Source organism: Seriola dumerili, unplaced genomic scaffold (assembly GCF_002260705.1).
Source record: "Seriola dumerili isolate Sdu_G_001 unplaced genomic scaffold, Sdu_1.0 BDQW01000088.1, whole genome shotgun sequence".
Lineage (NCBI taxonomy): Eukaryota > Metazoa > Chordata > Actinopteri > Carangiformes > Carangidae > Seriola > Seriola dumerili.
Genome location: NW_019174343.1, coordinates 3,332,263 through 3,351,976, shown reverse-complemented (window position 1 = coordinate 3,351,976; position 19,714 = coordinate 3,332,263). Strand labels below are relative to the sequence as shown.

At 39.5% G+C, this 19,714-nt stretch overlaps 1 protein-coding gene across 1 annotated transcript; it reads right to left on the bottom strand.

The window, feature by feature from the left end:
• Nucleotides 1-925: 925 nt before the first annotated feature.
• Nucleotides 926-17,864, bottom strand: ptpdc1 (protein tyrosine phosphatase domain containing 1). The gene is made up of 10 exons (XM_022745397.1): nucleotides 17,680-17,864; nucleotides 12,538-12,635; nucleotides 10,216-10,387; nucleotides 9,792-9,872; nucleotides 9,430-9,548; nucleotides 5,215-5,352; nucleotides 4,012-5,123; nucleotides 3,652-3,837; nucleotides 1,939-2,049; nucleotides 926-1,852 (listed from the first exon to the last, which is right to left on the bottom strand). Exons 2-10 carry the CDS (start codon nucleotides 12,623-12,625, stop codon nucleotides 1,739-1,741), a joined length of 2,121 nt encoding a protein of 706 aa, XP_022601118.1. The 5' UTR covers nucleotides 12,626-12,635; nucleotides 17,680-17,864; the 3' UTR covers nucleotides 926-1,738.
• Nucleotides 17,865-19,714: the final 1,850 nt, after the last annotated feature.

Genomic DNA, 19,714 nt, shown 5'->3' with positions numbered 1-19,714 from the left:
ATCTGCTTCTCGCTAATATCTGTATCTATAGATATCTATACCTGATATCTACAGGTCATGTGTTCCACAGCTTTGGGCCGTGACAAAGGCTCCCTCCCTGATTTCCCTACAGCTACGTCAATAGTAATTTGTAGCTGTCACTAAATTTAATGCCCCTCTGAAGTAAGAGAAAATGCCAAGTAAGGCTCTTGAGGTGAAGCTGCTTAAGCGTAATATAGCGGTTTGTAAGGATTAGTATTTATGTGATCAGCTTTGCACACTTAATTTTTTCTTGGCAAATTTATACAGCCAAATATTCAATATTATTCCTACATATGAAACATGATATTTTGAGAGGTCTCAGGTGGGACTCCGACTCCCTCAAGCCAAGTTGCTGCAGGGGCTTTCATTGGTGATTTCAACCCGTGCAACCTGTCACAAATTAGACAGCACAGACATCCATCCCAACAAGTCACACTCTGAAATCTCTATCTAACAATTCTTACCATCTTTCTTTCTTTCTTTCTGGATATGGCTAGACATCACTATCACTTACTCATCAAAGTCTGCTAAGCAAAGATAAGATATTGAGAAACAAGATGTTACATGTAAAGCGCCCCCCCCCCCCACAGTACACTTTTCTTTCTCAGTTTCATGCTGAAAATCATTAAAAAAAAAAGACTCAGTGCGTACAGCTTGCAGTCACTTGTGTTTAATTGTGTAAGAAGTAGCCCACTGTAACAATGAAAAAATAGTGCTTGCTGAAAATCCTCACGTCCTTCATATTATCATCATTAGTGTTCCACATTCAGCCTGCATGTGTCAGCAGATCTACATTACACTGTGTCCATGTATGAGACATATGAGGTGAGAGGCAGCCCCTGACTTGTCTCAACAGCAGCCACACACACACACACACACACACACACACACACACACACACACACACACACACAAAAAGCAGCCTAGTCCAGACAGAGATCATTTCAGTTGAGGCAGCATTTAGCTAAAGAGTAGCGTAGAGGCAGATTGATGTTTTACAAATGCATGTAAAGAACAGTACAGTGAGTTTTTGGTGCACACAGTATTAAGGACATAAAAATTGATTGGGAAAACAAATGCAGTGTGGTCTGTTGAGTTTGCATTGCCATAACAATAGCCACAGTTTGCATTTGGGTCTAAGAGAACAGCTTACATTCTACAGGAACAAAGCAACCTTGCGACTTGTCGTCAGGTTATGGTTGTTAAACTCATTTCTGCATTTCAAATAAAAAGATCGGAATAAATAAGACACATTGTAGCATCTGCACAGTGTAAAACATCTTTTGGTTTAAATAAGACCCCCCCCAACCCCAACAGCTTTGACAGCTGCGTAACACATTTAAATAACATAACATTAACATCATGAGAATGTTTCTCAGTCATTTCCTACCCACTAACAGGTACATAATAAAAGCAACATCAAGTCCCTCACAAATATTACAGTAGAACAGATGACGAACAAATGCTTTCAAACTGAGCACAGTGGCACATTAACACAGAGAATGGCAGTGCTTAGAGTCTATTAAGCGCTTCAAACAACAACAACAAAATCCTAAACTTCATATGACAAATCTTCAATCTTGAGAGACAAAAGATTGGCAGATCTCAGCAGAATCTGATGCAAGGAACCGGCTTAAAACACAGTAATGCCCAAAAGTTAGAGTGGAACCCTGTGTGTAATTCTTCCTCTTGTCACACTTATCATGTTGAGGCTGGATCAGGACTCTTCATTCACGTCCACAGCTTTGTCACGCAGCTCATGAAGAATGGGAGTCAGGATTGCTTTTAGTGTCATGTATAATGACTCATTCTTCTCTGAAGCAGGATCAATCTGGAGATAAAGAAAAAAAAAACGAGTTCATGCAAACTAAATACGCATCTTAATATATTCAGTGTACAGCTTATGTTAATACTCACCTTAGTAAACACTTTTATTGTTTGGTTGAGAAAACTAGTCTTCACTTCTTCAGGCATTGGCAGGAGATGAGCAGCACAGTCGAGGATACAGAGCAAAGTGAGCCGGTGACCCTGTCAGTGGAAAGGTCACAGATCACATGACAACACTGTAGTAGTATTGGAATAAAAGATCAATGACAAGATAAAAGATGGAACCAGCTTCAAACAGCAGACTAGATACTGGCTGGATGATGTTCAGTAAAGTTGTTTTGTTTTTTTTTGAGTGAATGTATTAATGACAGCAGATTTGCCAGGAGGTGTTTGGGGTGGATGGTGGGTGTACAAAGTGCACGACTGAGTCCCATCTGTGGTTAGATTTAGGCAACAAAGGCGTTTTAAGGTCAGGGAGCGATCATCATTTTGGTTAAAAGAAAGAAAAAACACACTGTTGTTGAATTACTGAACTTTTTTCTGTATTAAATAAAACCACAACTAGACTAGAACCTAGTATCCGTCTGGACCGCCTATGGTCTAATCCTGATTTTATAACTGTGACGTCATCTGACAAAATCACTAAACACATAAACTAAAGACAAGGACTGAGCTGTGATTTCAGCTGTGTTTACTGTAACATGATCAGAAAGTAGGAAGAGGACAGAATATCTTTCTTTTTAAGATATTTTTTCAGGCTTTTGCCTTTATTTCAGAGAGAGAGAGAGAGAGGGAGAGAGAGAGAGAGAGAGAGAGAGAGAGAGAGAGGAGATGACATGCAGCAAAGAGCCACAGATCGTTTTTTAACCCGGGCTGCCATCGCAAAGACTAAGTCAAAATGACACCTGCTCCACCAGGTGAACCACTGGGGCCAGAGACAGACGATCTTTCTTATTCAGTCCCTCACACAGAGCACAGCCTCCATCTGGATCCACAATAGTTTATTCTTTATTTACTTCAACTCCAGAATGTAACAGACTTTTATTAGAGGCAGGTCTTTATGTCTAACTCCCTCTGTTTGATATGTAGAGTTGGTCATAGTCGTTAGTACGAAGCCTCGTTACCGATGACTTCTCTCTCTCTCTCCTGCTCTCTCTGCTCTGTGTGTCTTATGTTTAGTTATTCCTCTGCCTCCTTTAGTAAAAATGACACATGTAATGAAAGTAGTTTATTTGCTGTAATGGAGGAGAGGCTCACTGTACTGGAAGTGCTCCTCCTCTTCCCTGCAGTTCCTGAGCAGCTGGTAAGCCAGAGCGGCTCAATAGACTGAGGCTCAACACTCCACTGACCAGTGGTGGAAATATCATCACTCAGTCAGTCATTCAGCGACATTTGGGATTATAGGGCTGGCCCTGCTGTTGCAGTCCAGACAAAAATGGCAGACTGGGTTAATTATTGAAACTGCTCATCTTTTGAATGTAATGTTGTAAAGTGTCTCGTCAGTAGTTTTGAAATAAAGACAAGAAATAATTTGTTCAAACACATGATTACAAACTTTTTCAGTATGTTAGTTTGTTAGTTGTGTTCTGAACTGGCAGTCTCATTGATTCTCATTTCCTGTTGTGTACTGTCAGTGTGGACTGCCTTTAAGGAATTAACAATGAAAACAGGACATAGTATTTTGCAAAATTACCAGGATTATAATTTGTTCCATAATCAAGTGTTACAGTGTAAGTGGACACCGAGTTACACAGTGTGTCAGTGTGTCAGTGTTGCCAGTGTTTGTTTCTGAGAGTGACGTACCTTTTCCAGTGAGTCGAGGGTGTTCTCTGGATTTACATTCTTCCCACTCAGAGCTTTTATGTCCTCACTGCTGATGACTGGGTCCTTGAGCTGCTCCAGCCACGACCACATCAGACCGGAGAGGACCAGAGGATCTCTCTCCATACACAGCCTCTCCCACGCCCCCTCTCTGGAGTTCAGCTCTGTCTGTAGATCACAGCAAAGAGCATTCTTACAATGAACTGACTGACATGAGGTGTCAATAGGCAAGAAAAATACAGCTTTAAATCAGAGCTTCCAGTTAAGCAGTAGTTTAGAGGTTTTGTATTATTCCGTGTTAATACGTGGTATTATTTGCTTGTGTGTTATGGAGGACCCTACCTGCCACACTGACACCTTGTAGGTGAGGTCTTTGTCCGTCAGGTCCATGGCCAGAACTTTGGCCACCAGCAGGCGTCTGTTCTCTGGAGAGAGCTCAGACTGGAGGCTGATGAAGGGAACCTCTGTGACGTTCTCTCTCTCTGCTCCACCCACTGACACATCCACATCTGACTGCTCCTCACTGGTTACCCATCTGCTCTTGGTTGATAAGGCTGGCAGTGTGGCATTACAGTGGGATTTTCTTTCCAGCTCTGAAAGATCTAAAGACAAACTCTGATGACCCTTACGTAGCTGCTTTTTTAAAAAAGGAGACCCAGTGTCTTGCTCTGCCTCTGTATTTGCGTCCTGAATGATGCTGATGTCCTGAGGAGAGAGTTCACAACATCTGGAGGGTTTAGAGCCTGAGAGGCTGCTGTGAGACAGGGAACGTTTGATCAGGCAGCTGATTTGTTTCTTGCTATTCAGTTTTTCTAAATGGTGCTGCTGTGGTTTGAGTTTGTGAAGGACAGAATCACTGAGGCTCCTGTTGTTATACAGATTAGATCTTAGAGGGCTCTCGACATTCTGCTGCCTCCACAGAGGGTCGAGGTCATTATCACTGGCGAGAGGCTGATCATGTGAGGGTCTGGCCTGCAGAGCTGGTGGGCTGAGAGGATTAGATAAACAAAGTGGGACAGGAATCCCCTTCCCTCTCATCTCCTTCCCCAGCTGCTGAAGGGCCTGCTGAGACACAGTCTTTTCCACCTCTGCTGTGAGGTCGGGGATCTCCAGCCACTCCTCCTCGATCACCACTTGTCTGTTGGCTGCGATGTCAATGAGGAGCCTGCACACCAGCTGGACAATTTTTGGCACATTCTTCATCTGCCGAGCCTCGTAGCCGTGCAGCAGGTGGCGCTGCCTGGTGAGGTACTGGGACAAGGTGACGGCGCACGCTTTGGGTTCTGCACAGGAGAAGACGCTTCGTAGAGGAACCAGGAACTGGGCAAACTCCCTGACACACAGCAGTTGGCCTCTGGTCTGGATGGAGTTGGGTCTCTTGGCTCGCACAAACAGGATGGCTTGGTCAGCACTCATGCGGGATGTGAAGACCAAGTAGCAGGCCAACAACACACCTACGCGAAAAAAAAATAAAACGACATAAAACTGATATTTTACAAGCACGGGTGAGGATTGAAGCGCTTCCAAATTGCTGGTGCTACAAACCTGTTCTTCCAAGACCAGCATGGCAGTGGACGGCCATTTTCCCTTCTTGGACAGCAAATGACATGACTTTCACCATGTCAAGGATTGTAGTAAGAGATGCCACGCCATAGTCCTTCCAGCCAAAGTTGTAGTAATAGACTGAAACATAAAAAGCCAGAGGATTGAATTTATTTTTCTTCCTGATGCAATTTCAGATATGGAGGACGTAGCTGGCTTCCAATACCTGTTAAAGTACAGGCTTTTTGTCATTCAGCTACAAAGTAGGAGTCTTTTAATTTAAAGAGTACTGTTAATTTAGCCTTGCACTCACATAACATCTGACTCATGATGGACAGAAAAAAAAAAAAGAGGATCAAAATTGATGCAGCAGAAATAGGTCGTCTTTTTGTTTCTTCTTTGTCAAAACCCGGTGTCTGCATTACCTACAAAGCCACCCACCGCTTACTCTGGTAACATCACTTCTCTATGATTCCACACCCCCAGAATTTTTTCTTAAGTATCAGTTGAGGGCGTGTATCAGACTTCAGACAGCTCTGTCTGAAGACACTAAAGACTTTTGGCTTTACACACCATTTTCCATACTATATGCAGTCGCCTGGTATGACGCAGTATTAGGGCCAGATTGAGGAAAAAAAAAAATCTTAAATTTTGAGAATAAAGTCATAATATTATGAGAAGAATAAGTGGTAATTTTAGGTTCTGTGTTGTTTTAGAGGGGAATATCAGAAGCTTTGAAGAACATGGAGTATCCTGTGAAGTTCTCCTATAACAGAGGTTTCACAAATAAGAAGATACTTCATCTTTTGGGTCATCAACATCATCATCATCATCAGCAGCATCAGGACACTAAAAAGACTGTGCAGAAAATTAGTCTATTCCATTGTCAGACAGACAAACAGCAGTGTTAGAAGCAGCTGACTGTCCTTTCACCTGTTTGATTGGTTGCTGGTAATATTCCTAAAAATTGTGTTTTTTTTTTCTCGCTGCTCATCTGATATTCCCCTCTAAAACAACACACAACCTAAAATTACCACTTTATTCTCATAATATTAGGACTTTTTTCTTGTAAAATTATCACTTTATTCTTGTAATATTATGATTTATTATGATATATATTCCCAAAATTTCAGATTTCTTTGTTTTCCTCAATGTGGCCCTGATACTCTGTCGCAGCCCGGAAACAGACTGTGATGTATGAAAGCAGTGGTAGATCTGATATGGGAACAACTTAAAATAAGCTCTTCTGCAGTGTTTCCTGCTTCATTAACCTGATTTTATCTTCTTTGTGCATAAGAGATGGTGACTGAGATAATAACTGTATTAAAGTGATTGATGAAGGCAGCCCACTTATTTATCTAATCTCTCTACACATATTTTACCTTGTGCTGCTGCAGCCTTTAAGTTTAACTGACAGCATTCAATTCAGACTTGTGTCATGTGTAGTGTGATACAGAAATGTTACTTTCACGTCACGTCACCTCACATCACATCACGTCACATCACGTCACAGTTCGGAGCTTTCTGACCAAACAGGCTTGGAACCTGGGGAGTTGGTGTGAACCATGATGATTTTTTAAAATGTTTTATAAAAAGTCTGTGGTTTCACACTTCTGAACTGTGCTGTATGTGATAAATTAAAAGCTTATTTGCTGACCCTACATAGAGTTTCCTTTACACTTGTGTAGGCTCTATGTTTGCAACTGAAAACCTTTTACACACCATTGGACATGCATGTAACAGTCCTCTACGTCTTCTTATCATTAATTTTGGTTCAAACTTGTTTTTTGGATGTAAACAAAAATCTGTAATAACTGAAGAAAAGCTTGCAGGTAATGAATGTAATCCACTATCTTGCTACTACTGTTTACTTCTGTTGTACTTTGTGCAACACCCTCAATTCATGACACATCCTCAATTACAGCGGCTCTGCTCAAAACTGGTGGAAACATGGGCTGGTTGGCTTGATAGCATCACGAATCCTGAGCGGAACTGGTTCAGAGCTCATTTGGTGCAAAGGTAATGGGAGGGCCTCTAGAGAGTTGTTCATAAAACTGGAGTGTGAAGAAACGTGTGCCTATAGCAAAGTAACAAACCAGAGTTCATATTGGAGGCTTTTTACTGAGTGTGAAATTATAGACAGCACTATTCAAAATGCTTTCATGTTTTGATGAGGTGACTTAGGTAAAGATCTCAAGAGAGCTTGTTAAGAAAAGGCCTCCTCAGACATAACATGTGGAATCCCTCGGCACTCGGTTACTAAGGAGCACATCACATTCTGGATGGATGGATGGTACTGAGGAAAATGTTATATCTAGGTAAGTCTCTTATCTTATATCTATGACGGCTGCTCATTTTCCTGTAGAATGCTAAGATACAGATTAAATGTGCTCCATAGAGAGTCGTTCTCTACCACTGTTTTTTTGTCATGCAGGCCTCCTACAAATGTGGAAAGAGCTCCACTCTTCCTAATAGAGACCAGGGTTGCACCATTTTTACATGTTAAGTCTTCACTACATTCTTAGAGGCTCCTTCTACTGAGGACGTCTCAGGCAGTAAAGCAATTACTACTATGTGAATCTGTTGCTAGAAAACATCTCCAGGAGCATCCAAATAGAAAACAATGAAATCACAGAATGCACTGCAGCATAAGAAGCTGCCTTTGAGACAATTTAAAAAAAAAAAAAAAAAGGTTTTAATACAACAAGACATATTAAACCATCATATAAAGGGGTATATTGTCATACAGTTTAGAGAGAGAGGGGATGAATCTAATCAAAGTATGCCACTAATGAAGGACATTATTAGACTAGTTGAGATATATTATTCCTGTTACTGCCTGTAATTTAACAACACTTAACAGAAATGACTGCAGTGTTTGAAGCTATTTTGAGCTTCATTAATCAGATCAAGAAAAAAATGTGACAGCATTAATAATGGTTTTTAAAATGTTAAAAAGCATGTGAAGCGCCTACCTGATCCCTGACCAGCTCAATCACTGAATGATCTGTATGAGTGAGGGTGTGTGTGTGTGTTAGTTAATGGATAACTGTTACCTAGCCAGGTGTTGGCTATTGCTAACTGTTAATTGCTGATGCTAAAGTGCAGAAGTTATTATTCTTCAACTAACAGAGGTGTATAAATGTAAACAAAGGTGCATTAAATCTCATACAGATTTTATCAGGAAATGAGACACTTGAAAAGACAAATGTAAAAATAGTAAAACTCAGATCTTCATAGTGTTAATACCAGTCAATTAAGCAACGCTACATCTGACAGTTGGTAGGTGTAAATATTAGAAAACAACTAAACTCATGATGCACACTTCTCGGTCTAAGAAAGACAAACTAAAACATCACTAAATCGTTCATCATCTGAATGAATTGTCTTGATGAACAGCAGGTGTAACCAGCCGCAGGAACACAAGTGACTGCTCCATCCTTACTTTCCAATGGTTCAAACACATTAGCTTTCTGTATTACTACAGATACATGTTAGCATGACCATGTGATTACACACATTCAGCATTTTGTTATTTTAATCCAATTACCTACCAAGTCGTAAAGCCCCTTTGACACTGGTCAAAAATCCACTAAGACAAACATCAGGCTTTTGTCAGCAATGGAAAAGAGAACAATCAGCATTCACACCAGCTCAAATGACTTTGCAGTAGACGTAGGTATTTATCCGCTCCAGCTCTAATCGGCAGTGATGTAAACACAATACCCGAGTGAACTTGCTAATTTTCGCCCCTCCTCCTGCTATGATGACTTTCAAAGCACAAACACTATAAACACAATTGTCACCTGTCCAGCACAATGCTGTTAAACTAGAAACATCGCAGCTACACTGTGCTCAAGGATGACAGAGTGAGCTGCAGCCCCGAAATAAGTTTTAAAAACATCACTGATTGAAGCGTCTCACATGGAGGCTCTGACACTTTTACAGGAGAACCACCCAGGGATGAGACCAGTTCACAGGGTGGCTAGCAGCTCATCTGTGTGTGTGCTCCTTGCAGTTGTGTGTTCACAGTCTGAATAGAAAGGCAAACTCGTGGAAAAGGAGTCAGTTGGCTTTTATTAGCAGGTTTACCTGCTTTTACCTGTTAATTCTGATGGAAAAAGGGTATAAGTCACACTTGGTATGCATATTGGTTTGTGACCTGTTTACTGTGTGAGAGACCACAGTGTGTTAGTGAGGATGGATTCAGGGACTCACTGCCTGCCTCCATGAACGTTTCAGGTCGATAAGTGAAACCACTCTCCTGCTCCAGTGCGTTACCACAGCTGGCATGTTCTCCGGGCCGCTGCAGGTTAATGACCGTCTTCAAACCACACCTGAGCACAGCAACATGTTTGAGTCATTGTCCAGAGCATTTCATACAACAGACCACCACCAGTCAATGCAACACATATATTCACAATAATATTTACACACTGGCATCTGACAGCAGTGAAGGTGAACACAAGACAGTTGGATCAAACCACTGAACAACCTTCATTTCACTGTTACTCTAAATGTTAAGTAAGACCTGCATGAAAATAAATCCAACAGTGTGTGAAAAAGGGAGACTACTTTACCTTTGAAACTGTTCAATTATATTATATCTCTCTATGATTTCAGTTGAAGGCCTCGCCATAGCTAGCAAGCTGTCTGTAATCCTGTAAGTGGAGAATATGACAAGTTAGGGGTATCAACAGCAAAAACACAATGTTTTAACTTCATAACAAAGCAAAAGCTCCATTTCCAAGACCTGAAGAAACCAAAAGACAAATCCAAAGACACTGGAAACATGCTGATGCAGTGAAACTAAATATCTGACTTGTTCAGTGATTCCATTTTGACATGATCACAGTGCAGAGTAAAAACCAGGACAAATGTATTGACTTTTCATGTAACTATTGATGTGGACTTCAGTGACCCGTACTAAGCGAGAACAGCGCTGACAAAAAAAGGAACATGAACACAGATGGCTGTGTGAAAGGCGGTGATAAGACAACATACCAGGATGAGTAGAGTCCTTTGATAGCTTGCTCCTCATTACTCCAACGAGAGGGATTTTCATATTTACAGGCTTTCCCTCCACAGGCCATGGAGCACTGCATGTGACCGGGGATGACATGCCTCAGGGTCTCCCCCATCTTGGTGTACTTTGCTGTGGGGACCCTCGCATTGGCTGGAGAGAAAAAAAAAATAAGAAACTTTTTTTTTAACAATTTCACAATACTCATCAGTGCATCAGTTTGATCTTTCCTTGCAGCTAAAGTTATTATCAAACCCTTCAATGCTCAAACAGTAGTTCAGTGTGGTTACATCTCCTGGTCTTGCTTTCGGTCGGAGGCTGAGACAGGTTGACGCTGACGGCCACCATGACTCTGTGGGAGGAGGAGGAGAGGATCTCCAGGACAGAACTGCGTCTGCGCTGCAGGACTTTCAGCAGGACGTCCGAGGCAGAGTGCCTGCGGTCATGCCTCCTCACGCTCGCCGTCATCTCTCCGGCTAAAGAGCGCCGTCCTCTGTGCTGCTGCATTTCACAGTGCGGGCTGTGCCGCAACGTGCACTGCAAGCAGCTCTGCACTAACAAAGGCTCCTGACTCAACAGCTCTGTGCCCATGGTGAATCATCACACAACAATCACCCATTGGCAAAGAGAGGCAAATACAACCCATCAGTTTATCAGCAGCATTTGAAGTGTCACCATGACAACCATCTCCAAAGTCGTCAGTGGGAGGTAGATGGGGGCGAATGCTGCACACACACAGACACGCATTCACACAGATCTAAAGCAGGCGGCTTGTAACTGAAAGAGGAAAAATGCCGTGCTTGTTGCTTAAAAGGCCATACATCTGTCGGTACAGCCCTGAACACACAGCATCAACCAGTGTTAACAATCAAACTCCTTTTCCCGCTTTTGATTGGATCAGCAACAGCCAAGTGGTTTACATAACATAAAATCCATAGGGATGTAACATTTGAATGAATAACACTATGAATTTTGAAAGCCTTTGACAGCTTTTTTGAAAGTGCTAGTATTTTTCCAGGGCTACAAGTTGAACCTTTCATTGTCTTAATATATTCATCTTTTAGTCTAAAAAATGCCCACTGAAGATGATCAAAGCCCAAAGTCAAACTGACTATTTTGTACATTTGAATATTTTGTCTGATGAGGTTCAGTTAACAATACAATTCAACTAAGAGAAACAAGAAGATCCACATTCAAAGCTGGAACCAGCTGGATCTACTTGTTTTATGGACTTATGGACTATATTTTCAAATATCACTACCGCTACTAACAACTTCCATTAAGACAAGACTATGTGACTGGGACACAGACATTGTGCTTGAAGTCCACTCAACAATTCAGCAGTCAGTCCAACTGAAGCCAAAAGGTGACATGATACTGCTGGCTCATGGAGGCTCTCAGTGTGGGGGAGCAGCAGGCACACTGACAAACAGCAAAGATGAGAGAGGGCTGCAGCATTAGAGGACTGGCTGCATTCATCACCTCTCCTCTGTTTTACCTGTTTGCATGCTTTCCATGAACTGACTTATTATCTAGTCTTATAATCAGTAGCAGATTTTCTTCCAAAGTGATTATTATATTATATTTAAGAAAGCCAGTATAAGGATAATTCAAAGATACAGACAAGACATTTGAACTGAGGGAATAGTTCATAAGGCCAAACCATCACATAGCCTGCAATTAGAGGAAGTTATGATCAGGTTTTGCTTTTAGTCAAATATGTCAATTAAAACCATAAAATATGAAAACAGATTTATTGTGGGTTTGTGGTTATTCTCCAATAAGAACCAGTTTTAAACAAGGTCAACTCAGGAAATTGGCTACAGAAAAGACCCACTATCAGAGGTCCACACCAAACCTCCTGTAATCTTTTCCTGAAGCTGCCTTAGCATATTAAATTGTTCCAATTTCTAATATATATATATATATATATATATGTATACCACAGGACACTTTCCATTATATTTCCAAGTATATTATATCCATCTGGAGAACCTTACACTTCAATTAAGAGTAACGCAAACCTCCAGCCACATCAATAACATTCATATAACATTCATACATTTTCATGACAAAAAAAAAACTAACCCTGCTTTTTTATAACAGCTGAGATAAAAGTACAGTGTGTTTCACCTGAAATTTTTGTCCCACACTAAAGAGCATATTTAATTTAAAGAAAATGAATTTAATTTCCAACTCCAACATTACATAAAATGGCAATTTAACTTCACAGTCGACAGTCATTATCATAAAAACCACCAGCGTTTTCTTTGTGTTGTTTGTGTGTTGCAGAGCTCTCCTACCTGTCTCCATCTCTGTGCTGATCTCTCCACTGTGGGCTCCAGTCATGGAGTAAGGAAGGTCACTGAGTACGCTGACACCAGCTGCCATTGCAAGGTGGCTGAAAGGTGTGAATAAACATGGTGTCAAAGGCAAAATGGAAAAAAAAAAATCAGCTTACAAGCACAAGCTTTGGTTGTGCTGATAATGCAAACAGTCACAAGGTGCACACCCAAATGAGATATGGGGAGTGTAAGCGGCGTTGCCTGGCAGGATAACCCAGGGGAGAGAGGGAAATGTGCAAACTGAGCTACCAAGTCAGCAGCTCATGTGTCAGTCTGACCACTGCACCTCTGGGAGGAGGTGGGCGTGGCCTGGGGACAACAGTGGGAGCTAGGAGCACATCCGAGATCCAAGGTGCTGAGTTACAAACAGCACTGACTTCAGCGGCACCTAAACAGGGCACATGGAGTCTCAAGATAAGCACACACCAAAGTACACTCATCTCCCTCAAGTTGAACTCCATTTCAGCTTGTAAGAATATTTTAAATTGTGTTTGAGATTCAGCAAATTCTTCCTACTTTACAAGGCTGATGCCACAATTATCAATTATTCAAGTGAATACATCCACAAGCTATTATGGAGCTTGCGAGCAACTTGCACATCTGATTTATGTAGCCTGATATCAGAGGCTATGAAGCTGCTTCTCATCCTGATAGCATACAAACCTCCATCATATTCCACGCTGTGCTTTGAATTAGAATCCATTTCTGAATCTGAGTATCTTTAATCAGCTTTTGGAGACTGATGTGGCAGAAATACTTGAAAATGAGATCTGATCTGATGTATGTGAAGCATTAAAGGAAAGTTTACTTACTTATGTGTACATAGTATTTTATTATTTTTAAACAATAAATGACTGAATCAATGTGACAAAATATTATGTGCAGAAACTGATGTAAATTTCATTTTAAATTGGCCTTTTACACAGTAGTCATTTTGACTTGTCATAGCATGAAAAGCACAGGTATTACTACTGACACTGACAATGGCTCTGTCCCAGTAAGCCATGGTGAGACTGAGCCACCTCTAACAAAATATGTTTCACCTAAAAAAGGCCTCTAGCTGCACCCAGATAAGAAAGCAGCTGAATGGAAATCAGCCAACAGTAATTTATTATTTATACTTGCGTTTCTGTAAAATGCTATTGTTTTGTTGAACTCAATATATTTTTGAGAAAGTACCTAATTCCTCACAGCAATGATTCTAGGTAATTTTTTGAACCTGAAATTCTCATTATTGTTTGCTATATTTGTATACTATGAATGTACTAAGAAAATTAACAAAGCACTGATTGATCTTTACTTTGAAATCAAAGTCATTTACATTTACACTTAGTGAATATTTAAATATACTGAATATTTTTACTTTACTTTTTTACTTTTTGTTCAGTGTGCAGGGCTTTCGAAAGCATCTTTTACAACTTCAGGGACGGGTCACATTTAGGTCACAAAGCCATTTCTGTGAAGAGTTGGGCTCCTGTAGTCTGTGAATAATTGATGGTGTAAAGTTAGAACCTGTCTTTTTCCATTCACAGCTGTTTTTGGACTTCTTTTACACTGTAATCCACACTTACTCGTTACAAACTGATATGGCACCAAAACCTAGTATGACACTGGTTGAAGCGTTTCCAACATTACAGCCGGAAAGAAGCCTATCCAATCAGTTCAGCAGTCTGTTCGGCTGCAGCCTGACACCACTTGGCATTGTTTAAAGGAAGCTCTTGATAACAAGCTGGTGAATGAGAAGGTGTTCCTCATGAGAAAATATGATGTGTGTACATCAAATATTAACTATTGTATAAAACTGAGCTAAATATTATACCACATATTAATCTCTTCACTCAACCACTAGCAAAGAATAAATTCACAACACTTCACACATTTGTAGTAGATCCATAAGCACATGCCCACTGGGAAGCCAGTTTGTTGTTGGACATGAGAAATGTGGTGTGAAGGCTGAGAGTTATCTTTCAGAGCTGCTGCTAATGAGTGTGGGATGTGAGAGTCGTTTCCACTGAGGGTGCTAATAAAGTAATATGGCTGACGAGATGGTGCTCCTGACACCATGTTTAATCCATGATAATGTGTCTGAAGGGATCCTAATCACACAACAGGCAAACCAATGGGATAGACAGCCTTCACAATACTACAGCATGGCTATCTGTCACAGTCTCACTCAAAACAGTACCACTGGTATTTACTGTGTGGCCAATCAGCCCATCAGCCACCAATCAGAAATCTAGTGGTCTGTTTTACTCATTATCTTACATGTCCAGCATCACATTGCAACACTACCTGCTAGCATCATGTGTCAAACATGCAGTGAGGGGAAAGGATCTGATGAGACTGGAAAATTGATAATGAAATAAAGCTTTTGAGCATGCTTTATCTGCTAATCACTATTTCTCCGTAAAAAAAAAAAAAGGTGACATGTTGATGAAAAGCATCTTTTGCAACTTCAAAGACAGGTCACATTTAGATGACGATGCCACTTCTGCTAAGAGCAAGGCTCCTGTAGTCTCAGTCTGTAGTCTGGAGGCTATAAAGCCTCATATTTGAGGATAATAGAAAGCAGCATTACAGCCATGCCCTCAAAAGCAGGTGTGTAGACCTGCTCAGTGGTCAAGATGAGCAAAGGGGGGTTAGGGACTAAAAAAGTATAGGAGTGTAACTAATGATTATTTTCAGTACAGATTCATCTGCCTATTACTTTTTTTCAATTAATTGTTAATTGTTTAACTCATTAAGTGATACATCTTGAAGGTGTGTTCACATTTTTTCACTATTTTTGCATGAAACATTACTGCAACAATTAGTTGATTATAAAATTTGTTGTTGATTATTTTTCTGTTAATCGACTACTTGTTTGATTGACTAATCATTGCAGCTCCAATTCATAGCATTATTAAGAAAAATACATCATGTTAAATATGTGGCTTACGTGTTTCCTTATTAGTTTTATTTTTTATCACAGGACCAGACTATAAAGTGTCCCTTTCAATATCACTGATAAATATTCATGAATTAACCTTTTGTTGTGGGGAAAATTTGGTGAACAGAAACGTAATTTTTTTTTACACCTTTACATATCAGTAACAGGTGTTCTCAATAATCAAGTAAACAGAGCAACAGCCACGTAAACTAAGAATCTTTAACAGCAGTCATCAGTCTCTCATATAGTTAACCAGAGGCTCTATAGTGAACAGTAAACTTCCGACACGTATTAATCATAATCATTCTGCTTCACGGGAATGTGACTTTCACATCTATAAAATGTGACCCATTGCACTATGGGACTGTCAATCAATCAAAAAGTAGTATAGACACCATGTCATTTTATAATTTAATTGTGGGAGTTTTTGAGGACACTTTAAAATTTTCACTCAGTTTTCAGACAGTAAATGTGGTTCACTATATAATAAATATGGAATCATATCTGATACAGCCTCTGACTTGTTGTAGCAAGGAAGGCGCAGTTGTAATGCATAACAATACTCATGGTTGCATTTACATGCAATGTAAATGCAGTGTTCATGCTGCTGGTTTACTGACACAGCTCACTCACACGTGATGAAAAAACAATGGCTAATGTTATTATTGGATTTTTGGGGCCGATGCCGATATTAGGGATTAAAAAAAATCTGATATGGATATATATATATAGATACAGATATATACACTGTATATATTAACACTTGTGAAAAGGATATGTAATAAAAGCAGCAAGCATTTTACAGATTAACAATGAACTTTATTGTCCAAAATGACATCAGTGCACTGAATGGTAAATTTCACTGGGAATTAAATAAAATAACTATGAAAATAAATAACTATAAATAAAAAAACATAAGAACAACAAAGAAATCAATGGAAACAAAGGATCAAATATACATAAAATGCTGCCTATATTACTTGACTTGACCCGAGCATTTCCACTGCATTATTGCTTCTTAATCAAGTATCATATCAGAGAATATAAATGCAGATACGATATATCTGTGACAGACCAATATTGTACGATAAAATCGGTTGACCGATATATCAGTCGGGCTCTACTTGTATATAAGGCTGCACAATTATCATGAATTTCTATCTATCTATCTATCTATCTATCTATCTATCTATCTATCTATCTATGTATTTATCAAAATATTATCAAAATTGTAATATGATATGTGTCACAACATTGTTGTGCATAAGAGTTGTGGTGCTACAGAGACGCCCCTGCCTACAAAACATCTCCAGACATAAGGGAACATGTTTGTTGGTACAAGACCCAACAAAAATCACATCATAATTTTCATATTTTTTCAGTGGAAATTAAATGCAAAAACGACCACTCCAACTGAAATTGCATATTGCAATATCTGCCAGAATAACTAAAATATGATGGATTTTTTTTTTTGCATATGGTGCAGCCCTACTTACATTATTAGGTACATTATAGGAGCAAAAGCATATACAAATCTTATATAAATAGTTATATACTCATTCAAGTAACAGATGATGATGAGGTAGAGCACACTGGTGCATGTACAATGAAAAAACTCCATTATTTTAACTCCCAGTATCAGTGTCTACTTCGCTGACAATGAACAGTAATATTAGAGTCACAACAGAGCATTAATACACTCTCCACACATCACATCCTCTGACCGCAGGTGAAAATGTGATTATGGCAAACTGGCAGGTACATCCCCAGTGTGTAGAGGCTGCTGATGAGCGTGCTGTCATAGGTTGCTTAGCTCTGACCATCTCCATGTGGCAGCGAATACAAATCAAAGTTTGGCCACTTCGGTCAGCTCCACAAGCAGCTGTCTGTCTTACTAGCTGCACTAATGTCAGCTCGATTATTAAAGATACTTCACGTTAACTTAGGTCACATGTTAATTACCGTACAGCTCACTGAAATTACGTCAGCTGTAGTTGAACTGTCACATTTGAAAGTAAATCTCAACTGAAAGACTAACATAATGTTAACTTATCGAGTGTTATGTAACGCTGGGTGTTGATGCTGCAAGCTGCAGAATTAACGCTAGCTGATTATCTTACTGTGCTGTGTTAGCTGAGGCTACCATTGCGGCCACAGAAGGCCTAACTTACCGTTTTCCTGTCGTCTGACTCCGGGGCTGTCTTTAAAATTCCCGACATAGTCGGTTCATCTCTTCAAAGCCATGGTAGTGTTAGGCGGTCGTGCAGGCACGTAACAAACCGGGGTTCTCCACTAGCCGCATCATTTGTTGAGCTTAGCAAAGCTAGCTTACTAGCTAACTTAGCAACCTAACATGTTGTCATGTCACGTCACATGACAACAGAGTCACAGAAACGGCTCAGATAGCACATTTTAATTATGGCCACTAGTTTAATTTTAATCTCATTTTGGTTTTTGATTTTGATAATGAATTTGTTTATTGAATAATAGTCAAGTTTTCGTATGAATATATTTATATTTATATTTTTCTTCCAAAGAAAACTTTACAGGTCACAGCTATTTTCTGTTGCACAGCCCTGCCACCACTCTGTGTATTTTCTTTTTTATTTTTATGTTTATCCTTAATTTTTCCATTCATTTGTGATTATTCTTAAATAATTTAAAAATCCTAGTACTCCATAATTAAAATAAATATATTTGTAATTAAAAATTCCTTCATAGTTTGAGTCTGTGACACTGTGAGTTTGTAATGACCTTATCTTTTGGTGTTTACTCCTGGCATTTTACATTATACCACTGCTTCTCCTAACCCTGAGTAAAATTAACATCCTAACACACTAGGAAAATTTCAACACATGAAGATGTAATTTACTTTTGATGAATAAAGAAAGTTGTCTTAATGAATGTATGTATTCTGGGCCCAGGAAACAATGGCTCAATAGCCTATTATTTCACTAAACTTCAATGAGGACAAGGTCATAGTCAGTCTCTTCTCCAGCACAACAATCTTCACAAATGGATAGTCTGGCAACGAAGCCAATGCAACAGTGATTCAGCAATTTCACATACACATTTTAATAAATTCTACCACAGCTTGGCACAGTTTTTGTGTTATGTGTACATTTGAATTAATACATGTATTTCAAAGAAAAGACTTTCTTCCCTAAACATTAAAATTACCAGAGTTCAGAATACTGACATAGTGTTTCTGCTACACCAGGCTGACACAATAAAGATCCCTAAGAAAAGGAAAAGATGAGAGGAGACCATATCTTCTATCAAGACCTCTAGTGTAGCCTAGTGGTCGTTTATTAAAATGATGCTGTTGCACTCAAAATAATGGTTCGGCGTTTGCTTAATTATAATTGTGATGTATTTAGAACTCGACCTGAGTTCATGTGGTAAACTGGACATAGTTTAGAAAGGCACATACCTGTGTATGTGTGGTCCCACAATACACCCTGCATGCCAGGACAGAAGCCAAGCCATGAAATCCATGGGAGTCCCTGTAGAAAGCTGTGTTAGACTGCTTAGCTCAAGCTATTTATTATTATTATTACTATTAATTATTTATTTTTACTCTCAATGACTGAAGCAATAAAATTATGAGTTATGTCTTGATGCATTTACCTTGGAAATTTGAAGTTGAGATGAAATTTCATGTTATCCTCAGATATATTCCAATACTACCAAAAGCATCTTAATATATCTATAATATTATTAGTCTTTGTTTAGATTAGGCTGGTTTGCATGCTAGTTTGCTGATAAATTGAGATGAGATTAAGAGATACAACTAAAGGTTAGTGAGTTAACTAATGAGTTTAGATTATCACACACGTTTTATAAATCCACAAATTGTTCCCATAGACAGGGATGAACCCCCACGCTCTAGTTTCTATTTAGTATGGGGGTGTCCAACCTTTTCTTTCTCAAACTGATCTCCAAACCAAATCAGATGAATAAGATCATTTAACAAGTCATCAAATATCAACATCCGAAACTCACTCTGAAACTCACATCAGACAAAAATCTGAATCATGATTAAGTCAAACCTGAACACAACACACAGACATGACAACACCACTGCAAATAAACATCCTTAAATCTGATTAGAGACCAGAGAAAGAAGAAGCATCAGTGATAGTTGTCAGTTCATAAGTGGTACATAACAAGCAGGAACTTAAAATGGATAATTCACTACACTTT

Excerpts from the sequence above, each read along its gene's own strand:
- ptpdc1 (XM_022745397.1), bottom strand. The coding sequence starts at position 12,625 with ATGGCAGCTGGTGTCAGCGTACTCAGTGACCTTCCTTACTCCATGACT. Across the intron at positions 10,388-12,537 it reads CAGCACAGAGATGGAGACAG|CCAATGCGAGGGTCCCCACA; the intron begins GTAGGAGAGCTC and ends TTTTCTCTCCAG. Across the intron at positions 5,353-9,429 it reads AACGTTCATGGAGGCAGGCA|TCTATTACTACAACTTTGGC; the intron begins GTGAGTCCCTGA and ends TTTATGTTTCAG.